At 45.0% G+C, this 26,206-nt stretch overlaps 1 protein-coding gene across 1 annotated transcript; it reads left to right on the top strand.

The window, feature by feature from the left end:
• Positions 1–6,456: 6,456 nt before the first annotated feature.
• Positions 6,457–25,904, top strand: PPP1CC (protein phosphatase 1 catalytic subunit gamma). Its single transcript, XM_075533989.1, has 8 exons — positions 6,457–6,717; positions 16,725–16,856; positions 17,953–18,183; positions 21,486–21,590; positions 23,034–23,257; positions 23,464–23,598; positions 24,542–24,602; positions 25,524–25,904. Exons 1-8 carry the CDS (start codon positions 6,663–6,665, stop codon positions 25,592–25,594), a joined length of 1,014 nt encoding a protein of 337 aa, XP_075390104.1. The 5' UTR covers positions 6,457–6,662; the 3' UTR covers positions 25,595–25,904.
• Positions 25,905–26,206: the final 302 nt, after the last annotated feature.

Below are 26,206 nucleotides of genomic sequence, written 5' to 3'. Positions count from 1 at the left end.
AAAAAAAGATTTACCACCTCCTAAACCCTACAAAGCATAGTTTTGAATTATAATAGACTGGATGGCAGTGGATTTTTTGGTTTTGGATTAGGCCTCACAGCTGTCTACTCATGTAAAGTTTTACAGGATTCCTGTGATGCGGTGCAATCAACTGGATGGTGGTGAGTTTTTTTGTTTTGTTTTCATTGGTGCAATGGAGCGCTGGTGTGCACAGTGGTTAAGGTGCTCAACAGGTGACAGGAATGGTTAAGGGCTCAGCTACTAGCCAAATGGTTGGCAGTTCAAACCGAGCCAGAGGTCCTTTGAAAGACAGGCCTGGTGATCTGCTTCCAAAGGTGACGGCTTCGAACCCCCCATGAAGCAGTTCCACTCTGCATACCCGGGGTCTCCGTGAGTCAGAATCCACTCAATGGCCGCTGCTTTACTCTTGCGAATGTTGACAGTCAAAGAAAGCGTGGGGTACAAGGGGCAAGCTTACCTAAGGAACAAAAGGGGGTGTCCCTAAACAATTTCTCTGTAAAGCAGGAATTAAGCAAAGCATTTATGCACAGGGTAAAGAGTGACAGGAGAGGAGAGTGAGGCCAAAGCCACTTCCCTATAGTCTCCAAGTGCTCCAAAGCAGTGGATCTCAAACAGGCCATGAGACTTTTGGCAATGTCTGGAGACATTTTTGATAGTTGGGAGCTGGTAGGGGATGGGGGATGTACTGGCACCTCGTGAGCAGAGGCCAGAGATGCTGTTAAACAGCCCGCAAGGTCAGAGACACATCTGGCCCGCAAGGTCAGCCGGGCTGAGGTTGAGGAATCCCAGGCCACAGCGAGCCTCCCTTTGGCTGGACCGATTCCAAATGACAACGCAACCCACACTCCCCGCTCCCGGGATAGCTTGTTGTTTTCCTGACTGCACACTGAGTCATTTTGCGAAACGAAAGAACATGTGGCAAGACGATCATCATCCTAATTTCTCTGTTGGGTAAGCCCAGACGGAATTGCGTTTGGGGCTTTCTCAAAGGAAGGCGCACCCACGGCCAGCATGGACTTGGCAAGGGTCAAGGATGGTTCGAGAGATCTTGCCCACCCATCTCAATGCCCTTCCTTGAAGTCTCCTGCTGGGACTTTGGGGAATGGTTCAGTCCAAAGAATCTGCTCTCTGACCCCACCTCCCCACCCCCAAGAACTTGACTCCTCAATTTGGAAGTAGGAAGGCTGATACCCTGGGCTTGAATTTAGATTCTGTCCCTCTCCAGATGAGCTAGAAATAGTTGTTGCTGTTTGTTCTTGAGTCAATTCAGACACATGCGGACTCTCTGGGGCAGAGGTGAACTTCCCTTAGGGGTTCTTAGGTTGTAACCTAAGGAGAAGTTTGTCAGATCTCCCTCCCTGGGGGCTGTAGGTAGATTCAAACACTTAACCTTTCCTCCTTCTCAAAAGCTAGCTCCTAAAATGGTGTTGACATTAGACCTGACTGTGCAAGAAAGGCCATAGGCGCGGAGGTTGGTGTACCATGTACACTTAAGAAATGCTAGTTGTTATTATTATTATCCTCAATATTAGCATCCCTATGATTACTTATTAACATCCCAAACACTGGAAAAATAAAACCTACAACAGCCTTCCCAGGTGAGTGAGCTCATCTCCATTTTTCAGAGGAAGAAACTGAGGCTCAGAGTAGAGAAGTCACGTTGTTCAATAATCTCCTCCCTGATCTCACAGCTTCCACTCCTGCCTACCCACAGTGCAGTCTCCCCCATGGCCACCAAAGGTATCTTTTTTGAAAATAGCTTTATTGGCATCTTCTTCACCTATCGTGTAATTTAACCATTCAGTCATATTAAGAAGGGCTGTGCAGTCACCACCACAATCAAGTTCAGAACATTGTCTTCTCGTAGTCATTGTTGTTTGCTCTCCATTTTCCCCCAAACCTCCCCAGCCATGCCCCTAGGCACAGTGATACCTCTGTTGCCTAACTCAATTCTTCCCAAACTCATGTTCCAACACCGAATATTCGAGAACTGAGCATAGTTTTCCCATAAGAAATAATGGAAAAGCAAATACTTGGTTCCAAGACCCCCACATTTCACTTATAAATTCATTTTCCCCAGTATTTTAAGGAGGCTTTTAGCCTCCTCAAATTTCCCGGTCTCAGATACGCCATTACCATCGAGTTTCTGATTGATATAAATTAATTGTAACATTCAGTTTCTTCCATGGTCTGGATTCTCTGTTTCGTGGCTAACGAATTCACACCTTCTGCTACATTAGTTGCATTAATCACATTATTTTGTTGTTCAACAATGTTGATAATGTCGACTTAGCTACATTTTATTCAGCTGCCAAATCAGACAAGCGGCAACCTGATACAAATCTCCAAATGATTTCTTTCGTGAACTCCATCATCTCCCAGTTTTTCTCTTAGCTTTACTGATGGTTTCACGAACTTTCTTTGGAGCCCTGGTCATGGCATTTTATGCAAATACAATGCACTCACACAAGCACTGTGTATTCTGTGAGACTGAAGCCTCGCCCTTTTGTGGCCGCCCACTTTCTACAGACACAGGTGTTTTTCAATTTGTATTTTCAGTTCCCATATGGATCAATCAAGCAAAGTTACAAACACCGAGCAGATTATTATTTTTTTAAATTTTTATTTCATTTAATTGGGGGCTCTTACAGTTCTTATCACAATCCATATATATATCCATTTTGTCAAACACATCTTTACATATGTTTCCATCATCTTTTTCAAAACATGTTCTTTCTACTTGAGCCCCTGACATCAGCTCCTCCTTCCCCTTCCCTCCCCCACAACTCCCTAATGATCTATATATATATTTTCATGTTTTACACCAACTGCTGTCCCATTTCACCCACCCTTCTGCTGTCCATCCCCCAGAGATGGGGGCCACACGGTGATCGTTGTGATTGGTCCCCCCCAACTCCGCCCCCTCTCCCCCCTAGCAGATTATTTTTGAACTTTGCTGTTCAAGTTGTGGAAAGTTCGAGCTTGCGCCATCCCTGTAAATGGCTAATCTGGTTATTGTTTCCACCAAAAAAGATATTTGAGAAATGAATCTTACTTAGGAGGAAATTCTCTCTGGTTCTTGATGTTATATAATTAAACACAAAAGAAGACACCCAAAATTCACCACCATTGAGTCAATTCTGAGTCACAAGGGACTTTTGTAGGACAATGGGAAGGGACAGGTCATCTTTCTCCTAAGGCCAGGGCTGGTGGGTTTGAACCACCAACCTTGCAGCTAATAACCTAACGCCTAACCCACAGTGCCACTTTGGAGGAAGATATTCCCATTGAGAGAAACCAGGAAGAAGGACCTATGGGAACTCTCTGCACTAAGTTGCAACTTTTCTGTAAATCTGAAATTATTATAAGACAAAAAGTTTAGTTTAAAAAAATTAATGATAAGTTTTTCCCTATCACCAAAGGGTGGGTGGCTGGAGGATAAAGTAGAGCATGTTATTCTTCTAACTGAAGAAAAATGGATGCATTTGGATGAGGGTACTGGCAAAGAATATTGAAAACACAGAGGACGGCCAGAAGAATAAACAAATCTGTCTTGGAAGAAGTACAACCGGAGTGCTCCTTAAGAAGCCAGGATGGCGAGACTTCATCTCTCCTACTTTGGACACGTTGTCGGGAGAGACCGTCCCTGGAAAAGGACATCAGGCTTCATCAAAGGTCGGTCAGTGTGCAAGCCACCAGAGTACAACAAACTGACAGCCCAGTGGTGTTAATAGTAATAATAAAAACTCGTTGTCGACAAGTAGATTTAGACACATAGGAACCCCATACCAGGGAAAAGAACAAATTCTCTGCCACAAGTCACTGTCCTAGCAACTCTATGCCCCTGTGACTTTCCAGAGCGTAACTCTTTGCAGGAATAGAAAGCCCTGTCTGTCTCCTGGGGTGCAGCTGGTGGTTTCAAACTGCTTACCTTGCAGCCCCATAGTTGAGTAGAACTGCGAGAGGGTTTCCAAGGCTGCATGTCTTTCTGGGGCAGACAGCTTCCTCGCTGATGCTTAACCCACAGGGTCACCAGGGCTCCTTCCACAGTGACAACAGTTCACGTCAATCACATGCTTAAACTGTAGGCACTGGTCTGCCTTGGCTGACTCCAGAGGGTCAGGAACCAGAATCCCACCAGCTCCCCACCCTCCTCAGCAGGACAGGAGGGTGAAGAAAGTCAATGAGAATCTACTCTCCTCATTTCGCAGATAAGCAAACTGGCCTAGAAAGAGGAAGGGGCGTTCTATTGTATTAGGCAGTAGCTTCTCTGGAAAATTCTTGCCTCAGCCTGGGGTGTGGGTTGGCATGGAAGACCAACAGGGAGTCAGGCCTTTCCTCCCCTTGGTGTGCCCCTTGCCAGGACCTCCCCCTGGAGGTCCAGTTTGGGACCAGCTAATTCACTTAAGTACGTGCCTCAGGACTAGACTCTGGAGGGGAGTTGCCCACGCTGAGATGGGTATGTAGACAGAGACCTTCCCTGAGTGCCAGCCCCATCTGAAGCCCTCCAACACATTGATGTTGACAGAGACTACCACACCTGCCACTCTGCCTCATGATTGTGACTTGATGCTCATTGAAATCATTCCATTGGGTTCTCCAGTTATTGAGCAGCCAGCGTGCCCCAGAGGTTGCTAAGTGCCAGGGGTCACAGTGAGGCTTAACTGACTGTGAGGAAGGGCTTTCTTGGCAGCCTGCCCTGGCTCTTTAACTTCTTAGCTGCTTGACCTCCAGCAAATGTCCCTGCTTCTTGGGGCCTCAGTTTCTTCATCTGTAACCCCATAGGTGAGTGAGAGGAATGGCACACCAGTCTCAGGACTGGCCTGGGGAGTCACTACATTTTGGCACAGAGTTTGAAAAGCACAAGGGCAGCGTTTGTGCTTCGAGTACTTGTCAGAAGCTGATCTTTTTATTCGCGACTTTGTTTATTATCTGTCTGGCTGGCTAGCTGACTCCTGGGGAGAAAGACTTTTGTCTCTCTGGCTCCCCCCTGCTTCCCCCACCCCACCCCCACCCCCCAGAACAATGCCTGACACAGAGCTAGGTGCTCTATAAATGTTTGCCTAATGAAGGCTGTCTTCCAGATTCCTGCGCTCATTGCCTATGCCAGGACGCTCCCTGCCCTGGAGGAGCCCGGGGTCTGTGGGCTGGGCGTGAGACACTCTGCCCTCCACAGCCAGCTGGTCCCTGACTCCGAATGTCACCAACTGGGCTCAGTGCTCTAGACTGACAAGCGACACTCTTATGTGACTTGTAGCAGAAAGTCCCACAGCGGGGGTGGTGGGTGGCGGTGTAAACTGGTGTCGGTAAAGTCCTGCAGCCTAACTCCCCAGTACCTGCAGGAAGGGGGCAAAGAGCCCGGGGTCCTAGGGGCCTGGACCCCAGGAGAACGGAGGGAGGGGCGCTTCCAAAACTGTGCCCAGGTGGCATCATCACATTTGGGGATGGCATTTGGTGGAGCCTGCATGCATGCCTTGAGAAATAAAGTGAATCTCTCGGAGGAGGACAAGGGCTTCGCAACGGTCATACGCTGCAGGGAAAGAATGTTTTTTGAAGTGTCGGCTGCACTTGCGAATCCTGGAGCCCCGGAGGTGCCACAATTTCTGGGTCTCGTGGAGAAGGAGACCCCGTGAAAGTCTTCTTTTCCGACCTCCGCTCTGATGCGCGAAACGTGCAAACTCTCCCTTTATCTGGAGTGCACGCGCTTCTTCAACTTTGCTCCGGCTAGAATCAGGGTAATCATTCCGGGCGTTATATAACTTGCCGAGAACAGGAAAAATAATCTAAAGAAGGATGACTCGGGGTGTGCGTGTGAGATTCTGAAACATCTTTTAAAACAGATATAAAAGTCCCCAAAGTGCACAGAAAAAATAAGATGCAATCGTCCTACTTCGAAGAAATAATCGACAATAGTTTGATTTCTCTGGGAGAGGGAAATCCCAATTAATTGGAGTGCAAAAGAAGTCAGCACAAATCTCCCGACGATTCTCTTTCTCCAACCCCAGCCCCCTCCCCGTTCCCACAGCATTTTTATTTTTGAAGGATGAATTCCAGGACCCCATACAAGCTCCTGCTGGGCTTTCACATGGCCAGGTCTGCAAACTCTTGACCCCAAAGAACACAGCCTCGCGGTGGCAGCAAACCTCAGAGCTTCCCGCCAGGGCTCTCCCCACAGCAACTCCAGTTCCCGCGTGCAACTTCACAACTCACTCTCTCACTCACCAGCGGGCCTATTTGCTCGACCCGTTTGGCGGAAGGATCCGCGCGAGGTTGCAGTTACGCTCAACGGTCTCCTCCCCCTTCTCGAGCTCTAGCCACGCCCATTTCCAGAGCCCGGGCCCCGCCCTCTCCCTCGAGCCCTATGGCCCATAAAGAAGTCCCGGTCCGACCGCTGCACTCCCCCGCGCGCATCCGTCCGCCGCCCGAGGCTGGCTGAGGAGTCGGCGGCCATTTTGTTCTTCTCGTGGTTCCAGTGGGGAGTGAAGGAGGAAGCAGGGAGCGGGGCGGCTGGGGGGGACCCGCCGCGGCTGCTGCCACCGCCGCCACCACCGCCTCTGTGCTCGTGGCGTGGGAAGGAGGTGTGAGTCCCGGGCGCGAGCCGGCGGCGGCGCCGCTGCGGGAGGGTAGGCGGTGGGACGGCGATGGCGGATATAGATAAACTCAACATCGACAGCATCATCCAACGGCTGCTGGAAGGTGAGGGGGGCGGCAGGCGCCCTCGGGGAGGTGACTCCACGGCGCTGAGCAGCCCTCAGAGCAGATTGGGAGGCCGGTTGGGCTTGCAGCGCTGGGGAGGGCAGCCGGGCCGGGGTCCCGAACTTGGCCCAGCCCGCGGCTCCGCTCGGCTCATTCATTGCACAAGGCTGCAGGCGCCCTCCTGGCCTGGAATTCGGAAACTCCACTCCCCTCCCTCACGTCTCTCGCCGCGACCCCCGGGCCCCAGCAAACCGGTCCAGTCTTTTGCAGTCCCCCCAGCACAGTGAGCTCCGGACTTGGCTTCGGAGTTTTTGCTACTCGTCCGCCCGTAAAGCAGTTTGCCTGGGGAGTGTGGGTTCCACTGGCTTTGGGGACCCGTTTTCCCATCTTGCTTACTTTCCTTTTTCACTTAGCGGAGCTGGGGTCGGGAGGGTCATGTCTTGGGACTTGGGGGACGAACGTCCCTTTCTGAAGAGTACCGCCGTCCCCGGCCCCAGGAATCCTTTTAACTTGTCCGTATCCCGAGCTTTGTCGGCGGGCTTTCCCCGAGCCAGCATCCAGCCGAGCAGGAAAGCGTCTGTGGTGACCAAGTCTCATTGTAATCTTTCAAATGGGCCGGGCTCCGGCTCCGCTTTGCCTCCATCATCCAACACGGCGCAACTCGCACACACTCTGACAAGCGCTGCCTCTGTGGCGGGCTTTCTGGGAGCTTTGTACTCGGGTTCGCTTAATTCTCCCCACAGGCTGGCCAGGTAAGTCCCACTGTGATTCCTCTCCGCCTCCTGAAAAACCCGAGGCACAGGGAGGCGAAATCCCATTCCCAAGGTCACGCAGTAAATGACAACTAGGTTTACAAGCAGGGAGCAGAAACTCCATATCCAACTGTCACCTTTTCTAGGTGACCCCAATGTGTGAAGGAAGCGTCCCAGGGATAAGCACAGGTTAATGCCAGGCTTTAGTTTAACTCGAGGTGCTTGGCAGTGGATTGCTATTAATGAGGGAGAGGGTAAGGCACAGATTTTAAAGGGAAAGCAAAACTGAACAGCATTTTTGGTGGGGTCTGAAGTGGGCCCAATAATAGATATAAGTGCCTTATCTTAGACTTTGGAGCAAAGAGATGAGTTATTTATTCTCTGGATTTGACCGCTGAGTTGCAACCGGTTTGGGGCTTGATTCTGCCTTCCACAACACCTCCCAGTAAAAAAATTGCGAGTGAGTGGAATCTAGATAGGGGACAGGTTTGTAGGGTTTACTTGTCTTTTGAAGTAAGTCATTAATGTACAATGCCTGAAAACACCCATTCTCAAATCAGCGACTTCCTCCCCCTTGGAGCACTAGCATAAGAGGCCTGGTGGCACGGCTGTTCAGTGCTCCGCTGGAGAGACTTGTCCCCAAGTGCTTCCAGGAAGGAACTCTGGGACACTTCCACTCTGTGCCTGTCCACTTAGGATCACTATATACTTTTTGTATTAGTTAATGCAGTTCCTCCGATTTGTGTGAGCCAGCAATTGCACTTTCATTTTAAAAATTAACTTATACACATTTGTGTAGCAGGTGTGTGGCTATATGAGAGTGACTTTATTTCTCACATGGATTAGAGACATTAGAATTCCAAGTTAATTTAAGTTTTGATGCTGTGGCTTGCTCAAAACCCTATTCACAAGATTGTGATCTCTTCATCTTATTTCTTGAAGTGTATTAATAAAGTAGAGCACTTTAATGCTTGGGGAGAGGGGGGATAGGCTAAAACACAAAACAACCCCCCAAACCCAACTCTTTATTCCAACCCATAGCAGCCCAGGAGGACAGAGTAGAACTGCCTAATAAGGTTTCTGAAGCTGTGAATCTTTCCCCAAAGCGCAGCTTTGGCTCTCTACTTGAGAGAGAGAGCGAGCGAGCTGGTGGGTCGAACAGCTCCGCTCCTAGCCCATTACACTAAGGCTCCTGGAGAAATAGGCTCACTGCACAATAGTTGTAAATAACTTTTTTCCCCCCCTCTCTCAAAGCCATTTTATTGGGAAATAATACAGATGGCATTCCATCGTTCAGTCACATCAAATAGTCTTGTACAATTGCTACAGTTTCAAAACATCTTCTTGTACTCCTTGTTAGCAGCTCCCCTTTAGCCCCTCTCCTCCTCAAATTCCTTTCTCATGAGTATTAAATTTATAGAGAAACAGTTGAAGATCTGTTGAGGAGATGGTGTACATTTTAAGTTGGAAGGTGTTGGCAAAATATATTGATAGTTTTTGTACTGTTTCGAAAGCCTTTTCCCTTAAACTTTTCATTAAGAGTTCAGCGTATCAGAAAGTGGAGGGAAAGTGGATTTTGCAGCCTTGTTAGTTTTCTTACATGTTCAAAATTGACCGATTTTTAAATTCAAGGCCTGTGCAAGTTAGCTGAGAAGAAAGATGGTTAGTATGCAAAGCAAAACCCAAACCCCATCTCTATACCGTCCCTACAGCTTTGCCTGAAGCCAGGCATCACTTCTGAGGCTCACCCTGTTTATCTGCACTCTGCTTTACTGATGACAAAAGATCCTTAGGATAAGTGATATGCACTGATTACATAACCGGGCCCCTTGGGGGGATTTGGGGAAAAGCTGTTGCGTGGGTGTGATAGCCTGTGGGTTTGGAACTGTGTTCTGAAGACCTCACTCAACAACAGCCAGCCCAGCGCTTTGCCTGATGCCACAGTCTAGGCCCTAATGGAGGCTGTTTCTGACTAGCTCTCTGGCCAAGCACTGCTAGGTTGCTTGCTTTCGCTTTAGTGATTTAAATGTGCCCTCTGCCCTATCCTGTGGAAAGTTTACTAACTTGTGTGAGTATTCTTTTGAATGAAGATGGTGTTGATTTTATGGATAGGGAGGGGCAGTTACGCATTTATAACTCCCTCCCTGACCGAGGAGTCTGTTGTGAAGCCTCTCCCCTCCCCCACTCCAGCGCTCCCAAGATCTCTTCTGAAAAACAGATGATCTGCAGCTTTTAAGTTTGGTGGGCCCTTTTACACCTCCGATTGAAAGGAATAAAGTCTGTGTGTATTCTGCGTTTTGTCTGTAGCATGGTAAATGAATGAGGTCAGGGATGCCATTCTGGTTCCTAAGAGCAGAGGTGGTGAGAATGCTCTGTCCTGAAAACTAGGCCTGTTGTGACCTGTGTGACCTGTTATGAAACATCATGTGTCAGTCAGCTTGGCTAGGTGAGGACTACTGTCCCCAGATGTCAGGGAATTTGCTACAAATAAGGATGTTAGTCAGCTTGAAATGTGAAAGAACGTTTAGGTGTCAATCGCTGTACAGATGGGTGGGGGTGGAGGACCAGAAAGTCCTAGTCAAGAGTAATAGGTAATTATGTTGCCCTGGTGTTTACAGAGTTTAATTTTGTGAACTGGGTGAAGGTGTATGGAGCAGATCAGTTTTCCATTCAACAATTCATACGTAACACTTTTGTTTCATGTGGTTGATTACAGTTTCCACAATGCAGCATTGCTTACCCACGTCTTCCCACTTACTGAATTTTTGCTTCAGGATTAAACCCTGTGTTTGCAGCATGCTCGAGTAAACCGATGTTTTACTTGGGGTTCTTGATGGTTTTTCGGGAATCTCCCAGCCACTTGGCCCATTGCCATGGCATGCACTGCTGGCCCTCATCTGGAGGTTGGTTGGGTGATGTTACGCTTGTAAGGAGGTGGAAACCACTCAAAAAGCAGAGTCTGGTAGAGACTGATCAGAGTGGTGTCTTATTGAAGTGTGTTGTTAGAGTCCCCCCCATAAGCCAGCTTTGCCCTTGCAGTCGAGAGTTTGAGGAGCTCTAGTGCCGGGCTGCTCACTGAGAAGGCCGCAGTTAGAAATGACCGGCCAGCTCCTCAAGAGAAAGGTGGGGCTTTCTACTCCTGCAAAGAGTGACCGTCTCAGAAACTCACAGGAGCAGTTCTACCCGGTCCTGTAGGATCCCTATGAATGGACATTGACCCGATGGCAGTGAGTTTGGTTTATGAGAGAATAAACACCTTAGGAATTGGTGGCCATCTACTGTCCTTTAGAAATGCCCACATGCCCTTCATAAGAAAATTTTAACATTGCTAGTCTTCACTGATTGTTGGTTTTTCATGTTGAGGTATTTCCTAAGTCTGTCAAATATCAGAAAGTTAACGGTGCTGTCATTGAAACTAATGTGATTTGGCATATTCTTAGTTACTGACTGAGTAATTACTGCAGTAAGATAGTTGGGCTTATTTTTATGCGTGCGTCCTGTGCCGTCGGTTCATTATAGAAGTTGAGGTTTTGTGTGCCTCTGCTGTTCCTTGAACATGCATTCTTAACTGCGTTGGCACAGTGGGCCAAGCATTGTGCCCGATGGTCCTTCTCTGGGAGAACCGCCGGAGAAACCCTAAGGAGCAGTTGTGCTCTGTCCTAGAGTCTCTGGTTGGAACAACCCCTGGGCTTGTTTGGGTTTTTTTGGTATTAAGGAAGGAGCCGTAGTGACACAGGTTAAGTTCTTGGCTTCAATCCAGAAGGTTGGCAATTTGAACCCACCAGCTGCCCAGTGGGAGAGAGCTGTGTCTGCTTCAGTCAAGATTACAGCTCTGGAAACCTGTGGGGGTGGGCTGCGGTGGCAGTTCTGCCCTGCAGACTTAAAATCAGAATCTACTCCGAGGCCAGGTGTTTGGTTTATGTGGCAAGGAGAAACCTTCCTAGCCGTCCCAGTGTAGTCTTAATTGTTCCTTACCAGTGTTCACCGCTGCTTTGCTTTTGTCAAATTCAGGAAAAGTTACTGTGGCTTCTGAGAAAAACCTGGGTTGCAGATACTGAATTAAACACATTGGTTATTTTATGTTTGTACATCTATTCCTCTCATATTATCCTTAGACATTTAACATTTGCAACAAGAGTAAAAACTCTAATTTCACTGTTTTGTGTGTTAATGATGTATACACCTGGCCGTGAGGAACTAAGAAACAGGAAAGAATAGCATTGGCTGTGGTGATGAAGGTTATATGTCAGCTTCGCTGGGTTGAGAGAGTTTTAGTGGTTTGGCACTTAGGGCATGATGTAGCCATTGGACTTTACTTCATGACCTGGTCTTTGGAACCTACCCATGTGTGTGCTCCTGAGGCATGGATGTATTCATTTGTTTTCAATACAATTGCATGTAAGCTTTTATAATGTACTCAGATTAGTGATTTCCCAGAAACATCCAGTTTTTCTGTGAGGCAGCCTTTGCTGTTAACCCTTCTCAGCGTATTTCTGGATCTTTCCAGCCAGATAAAGATTGCTATTGAAAAGCTCATGCTTGGTGTCTCTGTTGATAATTTTAATATATTAATCATTAGCCTTATGTCCAAAATGCCAACCACCTATTTCCATGCAATACCTGGTAGCTGAGAAAGATCCCATCTGGAGAGAGGGCTCACTGGGATTTCTCCATGCCCACTGGCAGTTTCATTTCTCTCTCCTGCTGATCACAAAGCCCCCAGGGCTTTTACCCTCTCAGCATGGACTGAGCTTTATGGGACAGACAGTTAATGTGCCACCAGCTGAACTTGTCGTGGGAATTGGGGTCCACACACAGGCAGCAGAAGAAGGACCTGGAGTACAGTTCTACTCAGACACATGGGTCACCACAAGTCAGTCAGCACCATGACCACTCATTTTTACAGAGCAGAGAATGCTTTTTCCAGGGTCTCCCCAGCTTGTTCTGTGGGTTCTAGTACATTTGGGTATTGCAGGTAGACTTACTCTCATTTTTGTGAAGATAGTTCTTCTAGTCTTGACCATCTATAACACTTTAATAGTTGGAATCTTTTGTTTTCCTCATTAGAATATGAGCTCGATGAGGAAAAAGTTCTTGTTCCTCCTCTTGCCAGGTGTGCCCAGCTTTTTGTGTAGGGTCTGGTACGTAGTAGGGGTTCAGAAATAATTTTGTTGAATGTTGACATGTACATTTAGTACCTAGACCAAGAAAAACCTGGAGTTGAGGCCTAATGGCCGCTTTTTAAAAAAATTATGACAGTTTTCTAGTCAGGTATTTCATAATTTTCATTAACATTTTAAAAGTCATTTTATTGGGGGCTCTTACAACATTCCATACATCGATTGTATGGAGCATATTTGTACATATGTTGTTGCCATCATTGTTTCCAAAACATTTTTCACTTGAGACCTTAATGGCCTCTTTTTAAGCTCTCTGACCTTGGACAAAGTCGCCGAACCACTCACAATCTTAGCCTATAAATTTCTTAAGACCAGGGAGTACAGCTTATGCTAGAAATTACTTGATACAAAGGGGGGGACTGATACCCAAGAGTTCAAGAAGTAAGAAAGTGTTTTGAAATGATTGTAGTAGCAATCGTACAACTATGCGTGATCTGTTTGAATTATGGAATGTTATATCTGTAAGAGCTTCCCCAAAAGTTATTAAAAAGAGAAATTACTTGATAATATTTGATCCCTTGAATAATAATGATTATTGAGCATGCACGTGAAAGTCTTACTGTGTAACTGACTGCCTTTTGAGCTCTTAGACGGACAAAAAAACCCAAACTTTAGCTGTTTAGTGGCTTATCCTTGAATTTTTATACGTTTGAGGGAAAAGTCCTTGGCTGTGGTATTGATTTCCCTCTTTGTTGAAGTGACAGTTTCATTGATGGAACAGTTTCCAGTGTAACTTTAAAATGTAAAAGGAAAACATTTTGTTATCTCTTTTTTTCTTCTATCAGTTTGAAACTTGAGTAGCTTTTAAGTTTTGACATGACAAATAGGGAAATGTGCCAGACAATGAAAAACGGCACTGTTACTTTGTCATTTGAAGGCACAGAACTTGTTTCTCTGTTTTGCTTTTGTCCCTGATAAAATTTCATTCATCTGGAATGGGCGTTTGATTCTAATGGCACAAGTCAGCAGTCCTCGAGGGTGAGTCCATCTTGAGCCACACTGTCTTGGGCAGTTCATCCTGCCTTGTCCCATAGGGTCTCGCTGAGTCAGCATGATCTCATGGCCATGAGGTTGGTTGGCTTTTTGTTTTGAGCATCTGCCCACTAGATGTTGGCTGGGGGCATCAGTTGGTGCTCTGCAGGGCCTCCTCACTGGGCTAGTTCTGGTGCAAAGTGTGGTCCATGGGGGTGGTGGGGGTGGTGAATGGGATCTCCAAGGAGAAAGAAAGCATGACCCGTTGAATGAAGACCTGTTAGTGAGGTGATTTGAGTGAACTTACATTTTGATAAGTTTGTTCCTTGAGCTAATGGAAGAAACCTGCTTGTTGCTGTTTTTCAATGAGTGCTGCTCTCCCAAGTTTTCTTGAGAAACCATTTGTCCTAACTCCCTTCTTACTACCGATATTAGGTGTATCCAATGGTAATTTTAATTCTTTTTAAAAAATCATTTTATTGGGGCTCATACAACTCTTATTACAATCCACACATACATCAATTGTGTAAAGCACACTTATACATTTGGTGCCCTCATCATTCTCAAAATTCTCGCTTGGGCTCCTGGAATCAGCTCCTCATTTTTCTTTCCCACTCCCCACTTCCTCATGAACCCTTGATAATTTATAGATTATTGTTTTATCTTATCTTACATTGCCCGGTGTCTCCCTTCACCCACTTTTCTGTTGCCCATCCCCCAGGGAGGAGGTTATATGTATTTCCTTGTAATGGGTTCCCTCTTTCTACCCCACCTCCCCTCCCATAAATTCTTTTAATGTGCTTTTTCCTTTTGTCCTCTGTTTGAATAGGAACATGCAGCGACTAGGAAATCAAGAAATAATAGCTCTAAAAGAAATTCTTCTGACAAATGTTAAAATCTTCATGACCTCCTTAGGCAGGTGTGAGCCAGTTTATTGAGAAGTCTCCTGAAAGACGCAGAGTTGCTCCTCATCCACTTTGCTGCAGAAGGGTGGCTTAGAACCAGCCCTTCTCAGAATCCCCTGCTGGGCAAGCTGCTGAATTGTGGTCGTTACCAATGAGGTTTTCTGCCTAGTGAAGTGGGCAGCCCGTGTCTTTTTCATCAAGCATGTTTCGTGTGTGTGTGTGTGTGTGTGTGTGAGAGAGAGAGAGAGAGAGAGAGAGAGAGAGAGAGAGAGAGAGAGAGAGAGAGAGAGAGAGAGGGTTTGTTTTGCTTTCTGGTGGGAGAACTTTTTGTGTATACTCAATTGAATTTCATTTTATTTCTTCTAAGATTATCACCCTGTTTTTCCTTTTGTGTCATTTGATCAGTCTTTTAGTTCATTTGCGTGAACTTGGATCTCTTGGCATGACCCAAGGCTATGGAACCCATCTTTTCCTTTTAAGTGGTAGGCTTCAATCCCATCCCCTCCCTCACACCTTTTCTCCTTCAACTCAAAACTTATTTCCTCAAAATTTGGCCTATTCCTGCCTGTAGGTGACTTCACCTCAGTCAGTAATTCCCAAATTTGATATGCCTTGGTGCTAACCAACAAGGTCAGCAGTTCAAAACCAGCGGCTCTGCACAAGAAAAGACGAGACTTAACCACCATTGTAAAGAGTTAGTCTTGGAAACCTACAGGGACAGTTCTAGGCTGTTCTATAATAGTGTCACTGTGAGTTAGAATCGACTTGAGGGCGGTGAGTTTGGTTTTTGTTGTTGTTCCTTAGGGGAGAAAATTCTCACCAACATCAGGTTTTTTGGTTTGTTTTAAACTGGAGTGATTCTTCTTACACTGATGTTACTCAAAATAACTACAAGCCAAAGTTAACTATAAACCAGGTATAGGTTAGGTTAAATTGTTTTTATTCAGCTATTAGGCCAAAGTGACTTTACAATTTAAATACAAACAAAACTTGAGAATACCTGTATATCAAGATCTTTTGTATAAAGCAAAGCATTAAGACCTTGCAAATGGGGAATAATCAAGCCTCATGTTGTCAAACAATTCTCTATTGCTAGTTTGGGGAAGGAATTACTTACCTAAAAACAAGGTGTAAATTTAACAATTCATTGTAATTCAATGTTTGGATGACTAGACTTATAAAACTGGAATCAAAACAAATTTTCTTCCTTGCTTCCTACTACTACCTACCTAGTAAGATGTAACCTATGTACTGATAATGTACAGGACTCTACCTCTTTACCCCACAGTGAGCAGAGAAATCTACTCTGGTTCAGTGAACCCCGTGCTGTGGGAGGCTTTCCTGTTAATATGACTGAAGCGCAAGCACACCCCTCCCCCTGTGCCGCCCGCACCCCTACCCCTCCCGGCACCTGCAGGTCAGGTCCTGCAGCTGTGCCACAGAAGCAATGCAATGAGCTAGCATCATTTTTTGATGGAATGGAAATTATGACATCAGTCCTTTGAAAAACGTGTGGTTGCTGGTGGGGAGGGGGGTTTGAGCCTATATAGTTTGTACGTTTCAGAACAAAGATTTCTTAGGACTAATAAAATCTCTTTGCTGCTGTGTAGATGCTAATTCACATCAAAAGCTGGGGAGAGTGAGTCTGGCAGGCAAAGAGCTGGGGGGCACTGAGGTGCAGAGGGGCAGGTTCTAGCCAATACCCTAGGGAGCCCTAGATAAAAGGAAGACCTTTCTTACCAGTTGGTGCACTTTAATCAGAACACTAAGGGAGCTTTGCTCGTTGTAGAAGCTGGAGCTGACTAATCTCGGGAATTGAAGTAAGCAAGCAAACCGTGTTCTTAGAATCTTGAAAACTGAACCAGGGAGAAGCCATATTAAACCAAGTTTGCCCTTCTTTCATCTTAAGCCTGCCTTTTCACCAGTGGTTCTCAACCTGTGGGTCACGACTCTTGGGGGGGGGGGGTCAAACGACCCTTTCATAGGGGTCGCCCGATTCCTCACAGTAGCAAAATGACAATGATGAAGTAGCAGCAAAAATAATGTGATGGTTGGGGGATTACCACAACATGAGGAACTGTATGAAAAGGTAGGTCGCAGCCTGAGGAAGGTGGAGACCCACGGTTTTTCAGGAATGTTAACACTGCTTATAAAATTCTGTTCTTTTTCTGACTGATTGGGACTTTTCTCTGCTGCAGTGAGAGGGTCCAAGCCTGGGAAGAATGTCCAACTCCAGGAGAATGAAATCAGGGGTCTGTGCTTAAAGTCTCGGGAGATCTTTCTCAGTCAGCCTATCCTGCTGGAACTTGAAGCGCCACTCAAAATATGTGGTAAGTGCTGGCTCTTGGGTACCTGCATGTTGATTCATTGGTTCATGGGATCCGTTGATGACAACCTTGTACTATTCATGAATAAGCTAGAACTGCTTCAGATTAAGTCGAGTAAGTCTAGCTGTAGAATAAGTATATTTAAATGGACCAATTTTTTTTAGACATGCTTCCGATTTTATTTAAAAAATAGATTCCCTAAAAGACAGTGAAAAATAGTAGAAGAAAGAAATGAAACCAAGAGTATAGAGCTAAGAAAAGATCTCAAGGTGTAGAAATTATATTTAATCTTGAAGCAACGCTGGTTTTGATAATTCCTCCTAGCACATTTGACTACAATGCTAAAGCTTAAATGTAAACAGATATATACATAATTAAAAAAATAAAATGCTCTTGGTTATTATTTAAAGGGGGAACCTCAAAACCAAACATGCTGGTGGCTGCACTATGCCGGCCTATGCTCAGACGTGTCCAGGCAGGGCTGAGTGGGGGATAGCCTGTCTGATGACACTACCTGTGACTGAAGCTGTTGGAGATCTGATACTGCTCTGCTAACTTGAAGGAAAGCCGTGTTCTCTGGCAGGAAGACATGAATGCACCTTTCCACAGAATAAACTTATATGGGCACTGGATGTACATGTACCCATTTTATTATGCTCAGTTGAACTAAATAGGATGCCTGTCTCTCATTGCCATCAAGTCAATTCTGATCCAGTACGATATAGATGGTTGGAAGTACTAACTGCTAACTTCCAAATGAAGGCTTAAGGACCCCTGATGGTATAGTGGTTGAGCACTCAGTTGCTAACTGTAAGGTCAGTGGTTCAAACCTAGCAGTAGCTCTGTGGAAAAAAAGATGTGTTCTCCTGCGTCCGTAGAGATCCGTAGAGACAGCTGTGGAAACCTATGAAGGACAGCTCAATTCTGCCTTTGCAGGGTTGCTGGGAGTCAGAATTGACAAGATGACCATGGGTTTGGGGTGGGGTTTTTGTGTGTGTGTTTGAGATTTAATGCCATTGTTCAGTGAAGGTGTAAAGCATGCCTCTTCCAAAGCTTTGATATAAAATATGGAAACAATTAACAAAACTCTTGCTTCTAGGTGACATCCATGGGCAGTACTATGATTTGCTTCGACTCTTTGAGTACGGTGGTTTCCCACCAGAAAGCAACTACCTATTTCTTGGGGACTACGTAGACCGGGGGAAGCAGTCCTTGGAGACTATCTGCCTCTTACTGGCCTACAAAATAAAATACCCGGAGAACTTTTTTCTTCTCAGAGGGAACCATGAATGTGCCAGCATCAATAGAATTTATGGATTTTATGATGAATGTAAGTACTTTCCACATCTAAAGAAGAATTATTAGGATACTCTGTCAAAAGCCCTGTCACACTCTTCTGTGGTTTGGGTTTGTGGGCATTCAGACGCTGTGTTGGCACCCCTATTGCTCCCCTGTTATCTTACTTTAGATCTAAGGGTGTTAATCTTGGCCTATCCTGGACTCTTGTATGAGGTACATGCCAGATAGAAGGCGGTGACCACAGTGGTGGTTTTTCTGTAAGGTAATTCCTATGAATGAATATAGGCAACTTAGCTGTTCTTATTCTTAGTTCAACTCCCAAGAACCTGGTCAAGTAGACAGTGTGGTGTTAACAGCTTGTTGTGTTATGATTTCACTCCGTAAATTAACCTGTCTCCACGTGCAATCCCATGGATGTAGTAAATATCTGGAGTTGTGCAGATCTCACCACACTCTGGGTTACTGCTAATCTGTTTTTTGTTTATAGATTTGCCTTTTGGGGCTTTCCATGGAATAAAGGCCTGACGTGTATAATTAATTGGCTTTTGAAAAATTTTCCCCTTATGGCAAAGAATGTAGGAGAATAGAGAGACACAATTGTTTATGTAACACTGTTTTATGACCCATTTTTTATTAATGCGACTACACATTTAGCTAGTGATTAGTAAACATTTTAGTTATACCGTATTTATTATCTTATATAACTCTATATTAGTCTCAAAAATGTTTTCAATCTTTGCTCAGCCTGCTTTCTATGCCAGAAGAGCATTCAGATGTCAGGCAGTGGGAGGTTGGGGCTATGGCTTCTAGTACTTATTAATGTGGTTATAACTAGACCAACAGACCATTGTCCCAGTGGCCACCCGGAGCTGACCTCCTACCCTGTGACACCTTTCAACCAGCTCATTTGCTAGGGGCGTAATGTGGAAAGGGGAAGGGATTGCAGTCATAGACTTGACCCTCCAGTCACCAGCCTTTTCTACATCTGTATCGATATTTGTTTGATCTGGGCCCTGAGACCTTGCCATCTAGCTGATAAAAAAAGATACATGCCATTGGAAGATGAAGTAGGAGGAGTCACGAGGGAGATTCTGGACAGAGATGGGTTTTTAGATAAATACTCCTACGTGGGGGCTATTCCTTAGGCAGGGATTTTTGGTCACTTTCGTCATGTTTGCTACAGCTGCTGCTTTTTAGAAGGGGTTAAAGTATCACTCATCCTTGCTTCCAGTGACTGATACACTCATCCCAATGAGACACCATGAGCCTTGGTTTTCATTTAATACAGAAGCCTTAAAAAGATACACACATCCATACGTGACTCCCATGACCTCTGATTCTGCCTGCGGGGTCATCTGGTGCTGCCCCCACCAGCCCAAACCAAAATACCAAATGCACTGCCACCAAGTCAGTGCTGACTCACAGCAACCCTATCGGCTAGAGCAGGGTAGAACTGCCCCATGGGTGTCTAAGATTTTCTCCCATGCCCCCCGCCCCCAATCAATCAGGCATAACTTCTTGGGCAGAGGTGACTTTAAATTGGTCATTTGCAGACTTTTCTCTTTTAAAAGATCACTGATCATTAAAAAGAGGATTGTTTAAAGGTGTGTTCAAGGAATGTGTGCCTTTGGTGTCACTCCTGTATGTAGCTCTTCACTGTGAGCTTCGTGACTGATGGTGGAGAGACTGAGGTTTCTGTGGGAGGGTACTGACGACGTGACTGCCTGGCCCTGAGAGCAGAGCTGGTAGTCCTCGAGAACTGCTCTAGGGCTGCTGGTTCTGAGTCTCAGGGTTTGGCAGTTACTCAGACTACACCCTTCTGGATCCAGAAGTTCTTGGATGTTTGAAGGGCCTTTAAGGGAGGAGATTAGAAAGAAGAAAAAGTAAGGGGTCCAGGAAGCAACAGGAGCAGAAATCCTAACTGGTGATGGAGGAGCTGGTATGGATAACAGGAATAAGCAAGAAAAGCTGGAGTGTGTTTGTGTGGCAGAAAAATCAAGGAGCAAAGCCAATTTCAAGATAGCAAGAAGTTAGGCAGCCATGGCACATACAAAGGAAAAAGCTGTCCTGGGGCAGGCAGTAAGGAAAATCTGAGGGCACCAGGTGCCAAGCCCATCTGGATCCTGGCTTATATTTCTTGCAATAATTGCTGTAAATTGGACACTACTGGGAAGGGGTTGGGGCATATACAGGTTTGTTCCCTGCAGCCCTTTATAGGGAGGGATTCTGTTATGTTTCTAGAACCTTCCAGTGAAGGAAGATTTCAGACAGAGGGTATTATGAGGCCTTTCCAGAATGCAAGCAGAATCTGAACTGTGGGAAGAGTGATGCCCAGATAAACAGAAACCAGAAACTTCAGAAAACAGCAGACAAGACTGGTCATCCTCTGAAGGGAAACGTGCTGTTTCGACCTCCTGCCCTGCTGGATTTGCAGCCGGGAGAAGGCCTGGTTTGGGACACCTCTTTCAAGAACCTGTTCTCCTTCAAAGGAGTTGAGCGCCATTGAAGTGTTAAATGTCCCTCTAAGACCCTGGCCAGAGGACACATTCCTGGTCCACTATGGCTTTGCTTTGGCTCTCAGGTTTTCTGACATGGTGGGCTATAGGAGACCAACCAATTTGGATATATTGGTATTTCAGTGGCTTGGGAAATAGGTTTTTACTTGAGAACACAATTTCTTGTAAAACAGTGTCTTAAAGGTTGGTTGATGGTGCTTCTGTCCGAATCAGAACCATATTCCAGAATACATGAAGTACATGGGCCAACCTTGTCATTGAGGGGGCGCTCCTGCGTATGTGCAGCCTGTGAGGAGCAGCTTCTGGTCCCTGCAAGAGCCGGTCTCTCTGTGCCTGGGATACGGTGCTTCCTGCTGAGTGGCTGGGGGAAGCTTGGGGGTCATTAGGTTATCTGGGGAGAGGGGAGGGAGGGCAGATGAGTCTCAACTCTCAGAGGTTGCCCCAAAAGGAAGATGGTAACAGCACATGAATAAATTGTTTGCTAATTCACTTCAGAATGAGGGCGCTTAAGTATCAGTTGAAATCGTGCAGTACAACAGACTAGATTTCAAAGTTCATACAACAAAATATTACTGTGTTTGATGATAAATCTTAATGATTATTATGCCTGGGACTCTGATTTCTAATTCATATAGAATTTTTTTAAAGTATCTCCAAATATCAAGTCCATGTTTTCTAAATAGCTGGGGGCGGGGTATAATTTTTTAAAGTGGTTTCCACATAGTTTATAAGGTAATCAGAATCTTGGTTTTGGGGAGACTCACCTGAAGAAAAACATGGAACCACAATCTTGTTGACCACCCTAAAATGTTTGTAGGTAAAAGAAGATACAATATTAAACTCTGGAAAACGTTTACAGACTGCTTTAACTGTTTGCCGATAGCCGCCATCGTGGATGAGAAAATATTCTGCTGTCATGGAGGTATGTGAGCTGAGGCTGATTGCTAGCAGACCTTCATCCCCTCTGAAGGGTGGACATTGGGACATTGCTGATGACCTCCAGGGCCAGGTTCATCTTTGTCAGTACCTCTCATCACAGGTCTACTCGGACACAACCCAGATAGTTTGGATAAAGGTTGTTTGAAGTAAGGAATTATAAAGCAGGAACTCTAGACTGTAAGATTTTAAAATAGAGTATTAAATCTTTTCAGTGGAAAATGAGCAACAATTGGTCTGCTTGTAACACAGGCCTGTTGGCTTGAAAGTGACAGGAGTTTACTTTCTGGGAATTTGTTTCTGGGTGTCTCAGGAATGTTTCTAACTTGGACCTTTAGTTCGAAGGGTACAGTTTTCTACCTGTACATTGGAATTGGAATGTGACTATGTTCAGAGGCTGTTCTTTGTACAGTAATTAAAACAGCAACTGCAGTGGAAGGTTTCTTTCCCTCTGTGGTCAGAATTAGCAGCTATCAAAGAGCCAACACAGTTCACAATGGTGAACCATGACCAGGGCCAGAAAATGCAGACAGTGATGGTGCAGCACTGTTGGTCAGGAGTAGAAAATTCAGGCCCCAAGACAAAGCTAACAGAGAAAGATCCCAGATTCCGGTGTGGCTCGTGAGCAAGTGAATATGCAGATAGAGGGCTGTGCCATGGGTCTTGCTGAGTATATGAACCTTGTATTCGATGATGCAGCAGAGATTCATTCTAAAACAAAGTCCAGAAAAACAACTGGGACGGATCATGCTAAGAGGAGATAACATCGCTGCCATGGAGCTCCCCACTCCCCCTTTTTAAAGTGTTCTTTATTATGAATGTAGCTCCGAAACATGCTCATACTGTTTTCATTACTGCTATATTCTCACAGAACCACAATAAATGGCTTCCATGGGATTGTTTTTATTTTTTTTAAAAGAGCCAGCATAATGTACTGTGGTTGTCCCTGTGATCAGATCCCTGTCCCCTAGATGTAATGGGTTATAGTGAGTACAGTGTTTTAACTCAGATGAAAGCCAGCACCTGAGCTGGTCTGACAGATCTGAACTGGATGTGCCTGTGCATTACCTGAGATTCACATGGTCAGCTGTGGGACGGACACTGCAACAGTGGTCTTAAGTGTCACTGTTAATTTTACAGTTTTCTGAAGAACCTCCGTTCTCAAACTTATTTGACCTACTGCCCCCTTTTCAGGGGGAAAAAACCTTACTCCTCCCCTCCAGCAATTAAAAACTTATACTATATCCATAATCCAAGATTGCAGCCCCTGGACTATTCCATCTTCTCCCACGGGGCAGTGTTGCCGACTTTGTCAAGCACGACTATCGAGTAACCATGTCCACTGGCTAAGTTATTGTGAATTGTAGTTCTTAGTGTTGTTCCTTTTTAAAGGCTTTGCTCTTTTCTCCTCCCTCTCTCTGGTTAATAGGTTTGTCACCAGATCTTCAATCTATGGAGCAGATTCGGCGAATTATGCGACCAACTGATGTACCCGATCAAGGTCTCCTTTGTGATCTTTTGTGGTCTGACCCTGATAAAGACGTCTTAGGCTGGGGTGAAAACGACAGAGGAGTGTCCTTCACATTTGGTGCGGAAGTGGTTGCAAAATTTCTTCATAAGCATGATCTGGATCTTATTTGTAGAGCCCATCAGGTATTGATTTTGAATTTTACATGAACCCTTACGAGCATGTGTGTGAGCACAGATTCTCCTTGTTGGTTTTGGTGGCTAGGTATTGGCTATTATATCGAGAGTTTCTGGGTGTGACTTAGCAGGGTGTCAGGTGCATTGGGAAATAGAAGGCTTCTTATTCCACTACAGACTGCACGGGCTTATAATGAAAACCTTTCTTCCCCAAGGTGGTTGAAGATGGATATGAATTTTTTGCCAAGAGGCAGTTGGTCACTCTGTTTTCGGCCCCCAATTACTGTGGAGAGTTTGACAATGCTGGTGCCATGATGAGTGTGGATGAGACGCTGATGTGCTCTTTTCAGGTATGGGTGTCTTCGCCCTCGTCTCCTGCATCGTCTGAGCTCTCTTGCCTCATTGATTGTTTCTTTCATTTATGTAATGTAAGCTCAATTTCTGTTTTCCCTTAATGGGATTAAAAAATGAACTTAGTCTTCCACTAACTCTTTGTAACCTCTTGTAAATACCATAGGCTGTACCTTAGTGTTGAGATTACCTAATTTTTACATCACTTAAATATGGAAAGATCACTCATTTCACATGCTTGTGGCTCTTAACAACAAATCTAAAACCATAGGCCACCGGTGATGTTCTACTAGAAATGAAGTCACTGCTCACATGTGAGATGTATTGGATGCTCTGTGTGGTGACTCGTGTCTGCCACCATTTCTCTCTGGTCCAGTTTCTGCACAACCTGTGTGCAGGGCAGCTTATTCTTCCTCATTCTCTGATGATGGTTAGATTTGTACAACATCAAGCCAACTCTGCCATAAACAGAAATGCAGCTGCTGAATTCATGTGGTAGGTATTAGTGAGATAAAGTAAAACAGTTGTTGGCAGCTATCATGGAGAACTGACAGCTTCCTGAGGCTCACGGGATCCCCCGTGATTTTGAAAGACACCACTCTCAAGACATCTCCCCCAGTCATAGCAGTGACCTGAAGATGCTCCCAGGTACAGACTGTAAAGAGTTTTCCTTTTAAGCCGTAGGAAAAGAGTTTTCCTTTTAAGCCGTAGGAAAAGAGTTTTCCCGGGTCATCATAATGTTAGTCTTCGTAACGTTTACAACCCAAATGGTCACTTTTCAGCATAGTTTATGCTGACAGGTTAGAGAGGCTTTCAGAATTCCTAGAGTACTTAAATAGTCAAGAAATCTTTTTGAATCAAAGATTTGAGTGAAGTTTAAGGAACTTTAGGTTTGGGGAATGATTACATTTTGTAACCTGCTTGCCCTTTGACTCTTTACAGATTTTAAAGCCGGCAGAGAAAAAGAAGCCGAATGCCACTAGACCCGTCACACCGCCAAGGGGTATGATCACAAAGCAAGCCAAGAAATAGATGTCCTTTTGACACTGCCTAGTTGGGACTTGTACCATAGAGTATATAACTTTCCTTTCTGAAACTGCAATGTGTACTGGTCAGCTTGCTCAAATAGATCTGTGTTAGTGGGCCCTCCCCCCATTTTTGATGACTGAACATCATTTGCTGGTTATAGCAGCAAATGAAAGCCCCTCTCCACTCCCAAGACAAAGAATTTGTTTGGTTTTTAAATTCTCTAGTCCTTTTGCAAACACCTTGAATAATGGCGTTAAAGCTGCTTACACCCAGGACAGTTTGGCCTGTCTTAAGGGTGCAGAGACAGTTGATTTTCCCCCACCCCCAATTCAGTACAACCCGTGCATAATGTAAATGCGTTTTCTTTAGGGCATAAAGAGAGCCCTAGGGTGCTCTGAATCTGTACATGAATCTATGTCATTGTCATAAAATGCATACTGTTGATATAAACCACTGTGAACTTGTTTTGTTTTTAATTTGTTTCAAAGGGATTACTTTTTTCTTCATTGTCTTTTCATGTACAAACTGGTTTTTATGGCTATCAACATATTAGGAATAACCTTCAACCTTGCCAGCATCTCTGGTATGATGATGTATATTTAATTAAAGCACACGTTTCCCTTACCATATACTTACAATGACAATTAAAGCCATTATTTTAACTGTTTGTGACTCTTTCCTAAAGCCAAAGTTTCTGTTGAAATACGTATTGACACGACCCTAATTATAAGGTGTTGTGGCTCTGTGCACCTGCCACCTTTAGGGAATTGAAAACAGGTTTTTTTTTTATTTTGAATAGCCATTAGTAAGAGAGTGCTACTTAAGCTATTAATAATTGAAGTTAACATTTTGTACAATTTCCATATAGTCTATTCACTAAGTCATCTTTTTACAGTTGCATCAGGCCTGAACCCGTCCATTCAGAAAGCTTCCAATTATAGAAACAATACTGTTCTTTACGAGTGACCGGTTATGCTTTATGTGGCCTACATTCTTTATTCTGCGGTGAAGTTGAGGCTTCTCAGTCAAAACGAAGGAACTAACTATCCACCACTTTATACAGAGCTCACAGTATCTATGACTTTTTTAAACTAAGATCTGTTAAATGTTTCAACAGATGACCGTGTATAATACCATGTGGTGAAAATGAAGTCAGACTGATTAAATGCAGATCTTGTTCAATCCTCTCAGTGTCTGTTTATCAGCACAATACACACAGGAGAACTGTTGATGGCATCTTGAATAGGTTTTAATGAATAAATTGCTCTGGAAACCACACGGTCTCGCTTTGGATTTGTCTTCCTTCCAACAGTCTTTTTAAAAAACATCCAAAGATGATTAGAGTAACATGGCTGCTCATAGTCTTTGAACTATAACCTGGACGTAGTTACATTCTAGAAGTCTAGAGAGAGAGTGTGGTTGAGCTGTGCTGTTACAGGCAAGGACTCTACTATTGAAGGAGGAGGGATTTGCTCACATCCTTATGACACAGTTTGTATCCGAGCTGCTTGCTGAGATCAGATGAATTTAGCAGAAAAGCCACTTGGTTTGTGTTAGCCCGCGTTCTTAAGGCACAGT

Source organism: Tenrec ecaudatus, chromosome 16 (genome assembly GCF_050624435.1).
Source record: "Tenrec ecaudatus isolate mTenEca1 chromosome 16, mTenEca1.hap1, whole genome shotgun sequence".
NCBI lineage: Eukaryota > Metazoa > Chordata > Mammalia > Afrosoricida > Tenrecidae > Tenrec > Tenrec ecaudatus.
The sequence above is the reverse complement of the archived record's forward strand: the minus strand, read 5'-3'. Positions and strand labels throughout refer to the sequence as shown.

Excerpts from the sequence above, each read along its gene's own strand:
- PPP1CC (XM_075533989.1), top strand. The coding sequence starts at position 6,663 with ATGGCGGATATAGATAAACTCAACATCGACAGCATCATCCAACGGCTG. Across the intron at positions 16,857-17,952 it reads AGCGCCACTCAAAATATGTG|GTGACATCCATGGGCAGTAC; the intron begins GTAAGTGCTGGC and ends TCTTGCTTCTAG. Across the intron at positions 23,258-23,463 it reads TTATTTGTAGAGCCCATCAG|GTGGTTGAAGATGGATATGA; the intron begins GTATTGATTTTG and ends TTCTTCCCCAAG.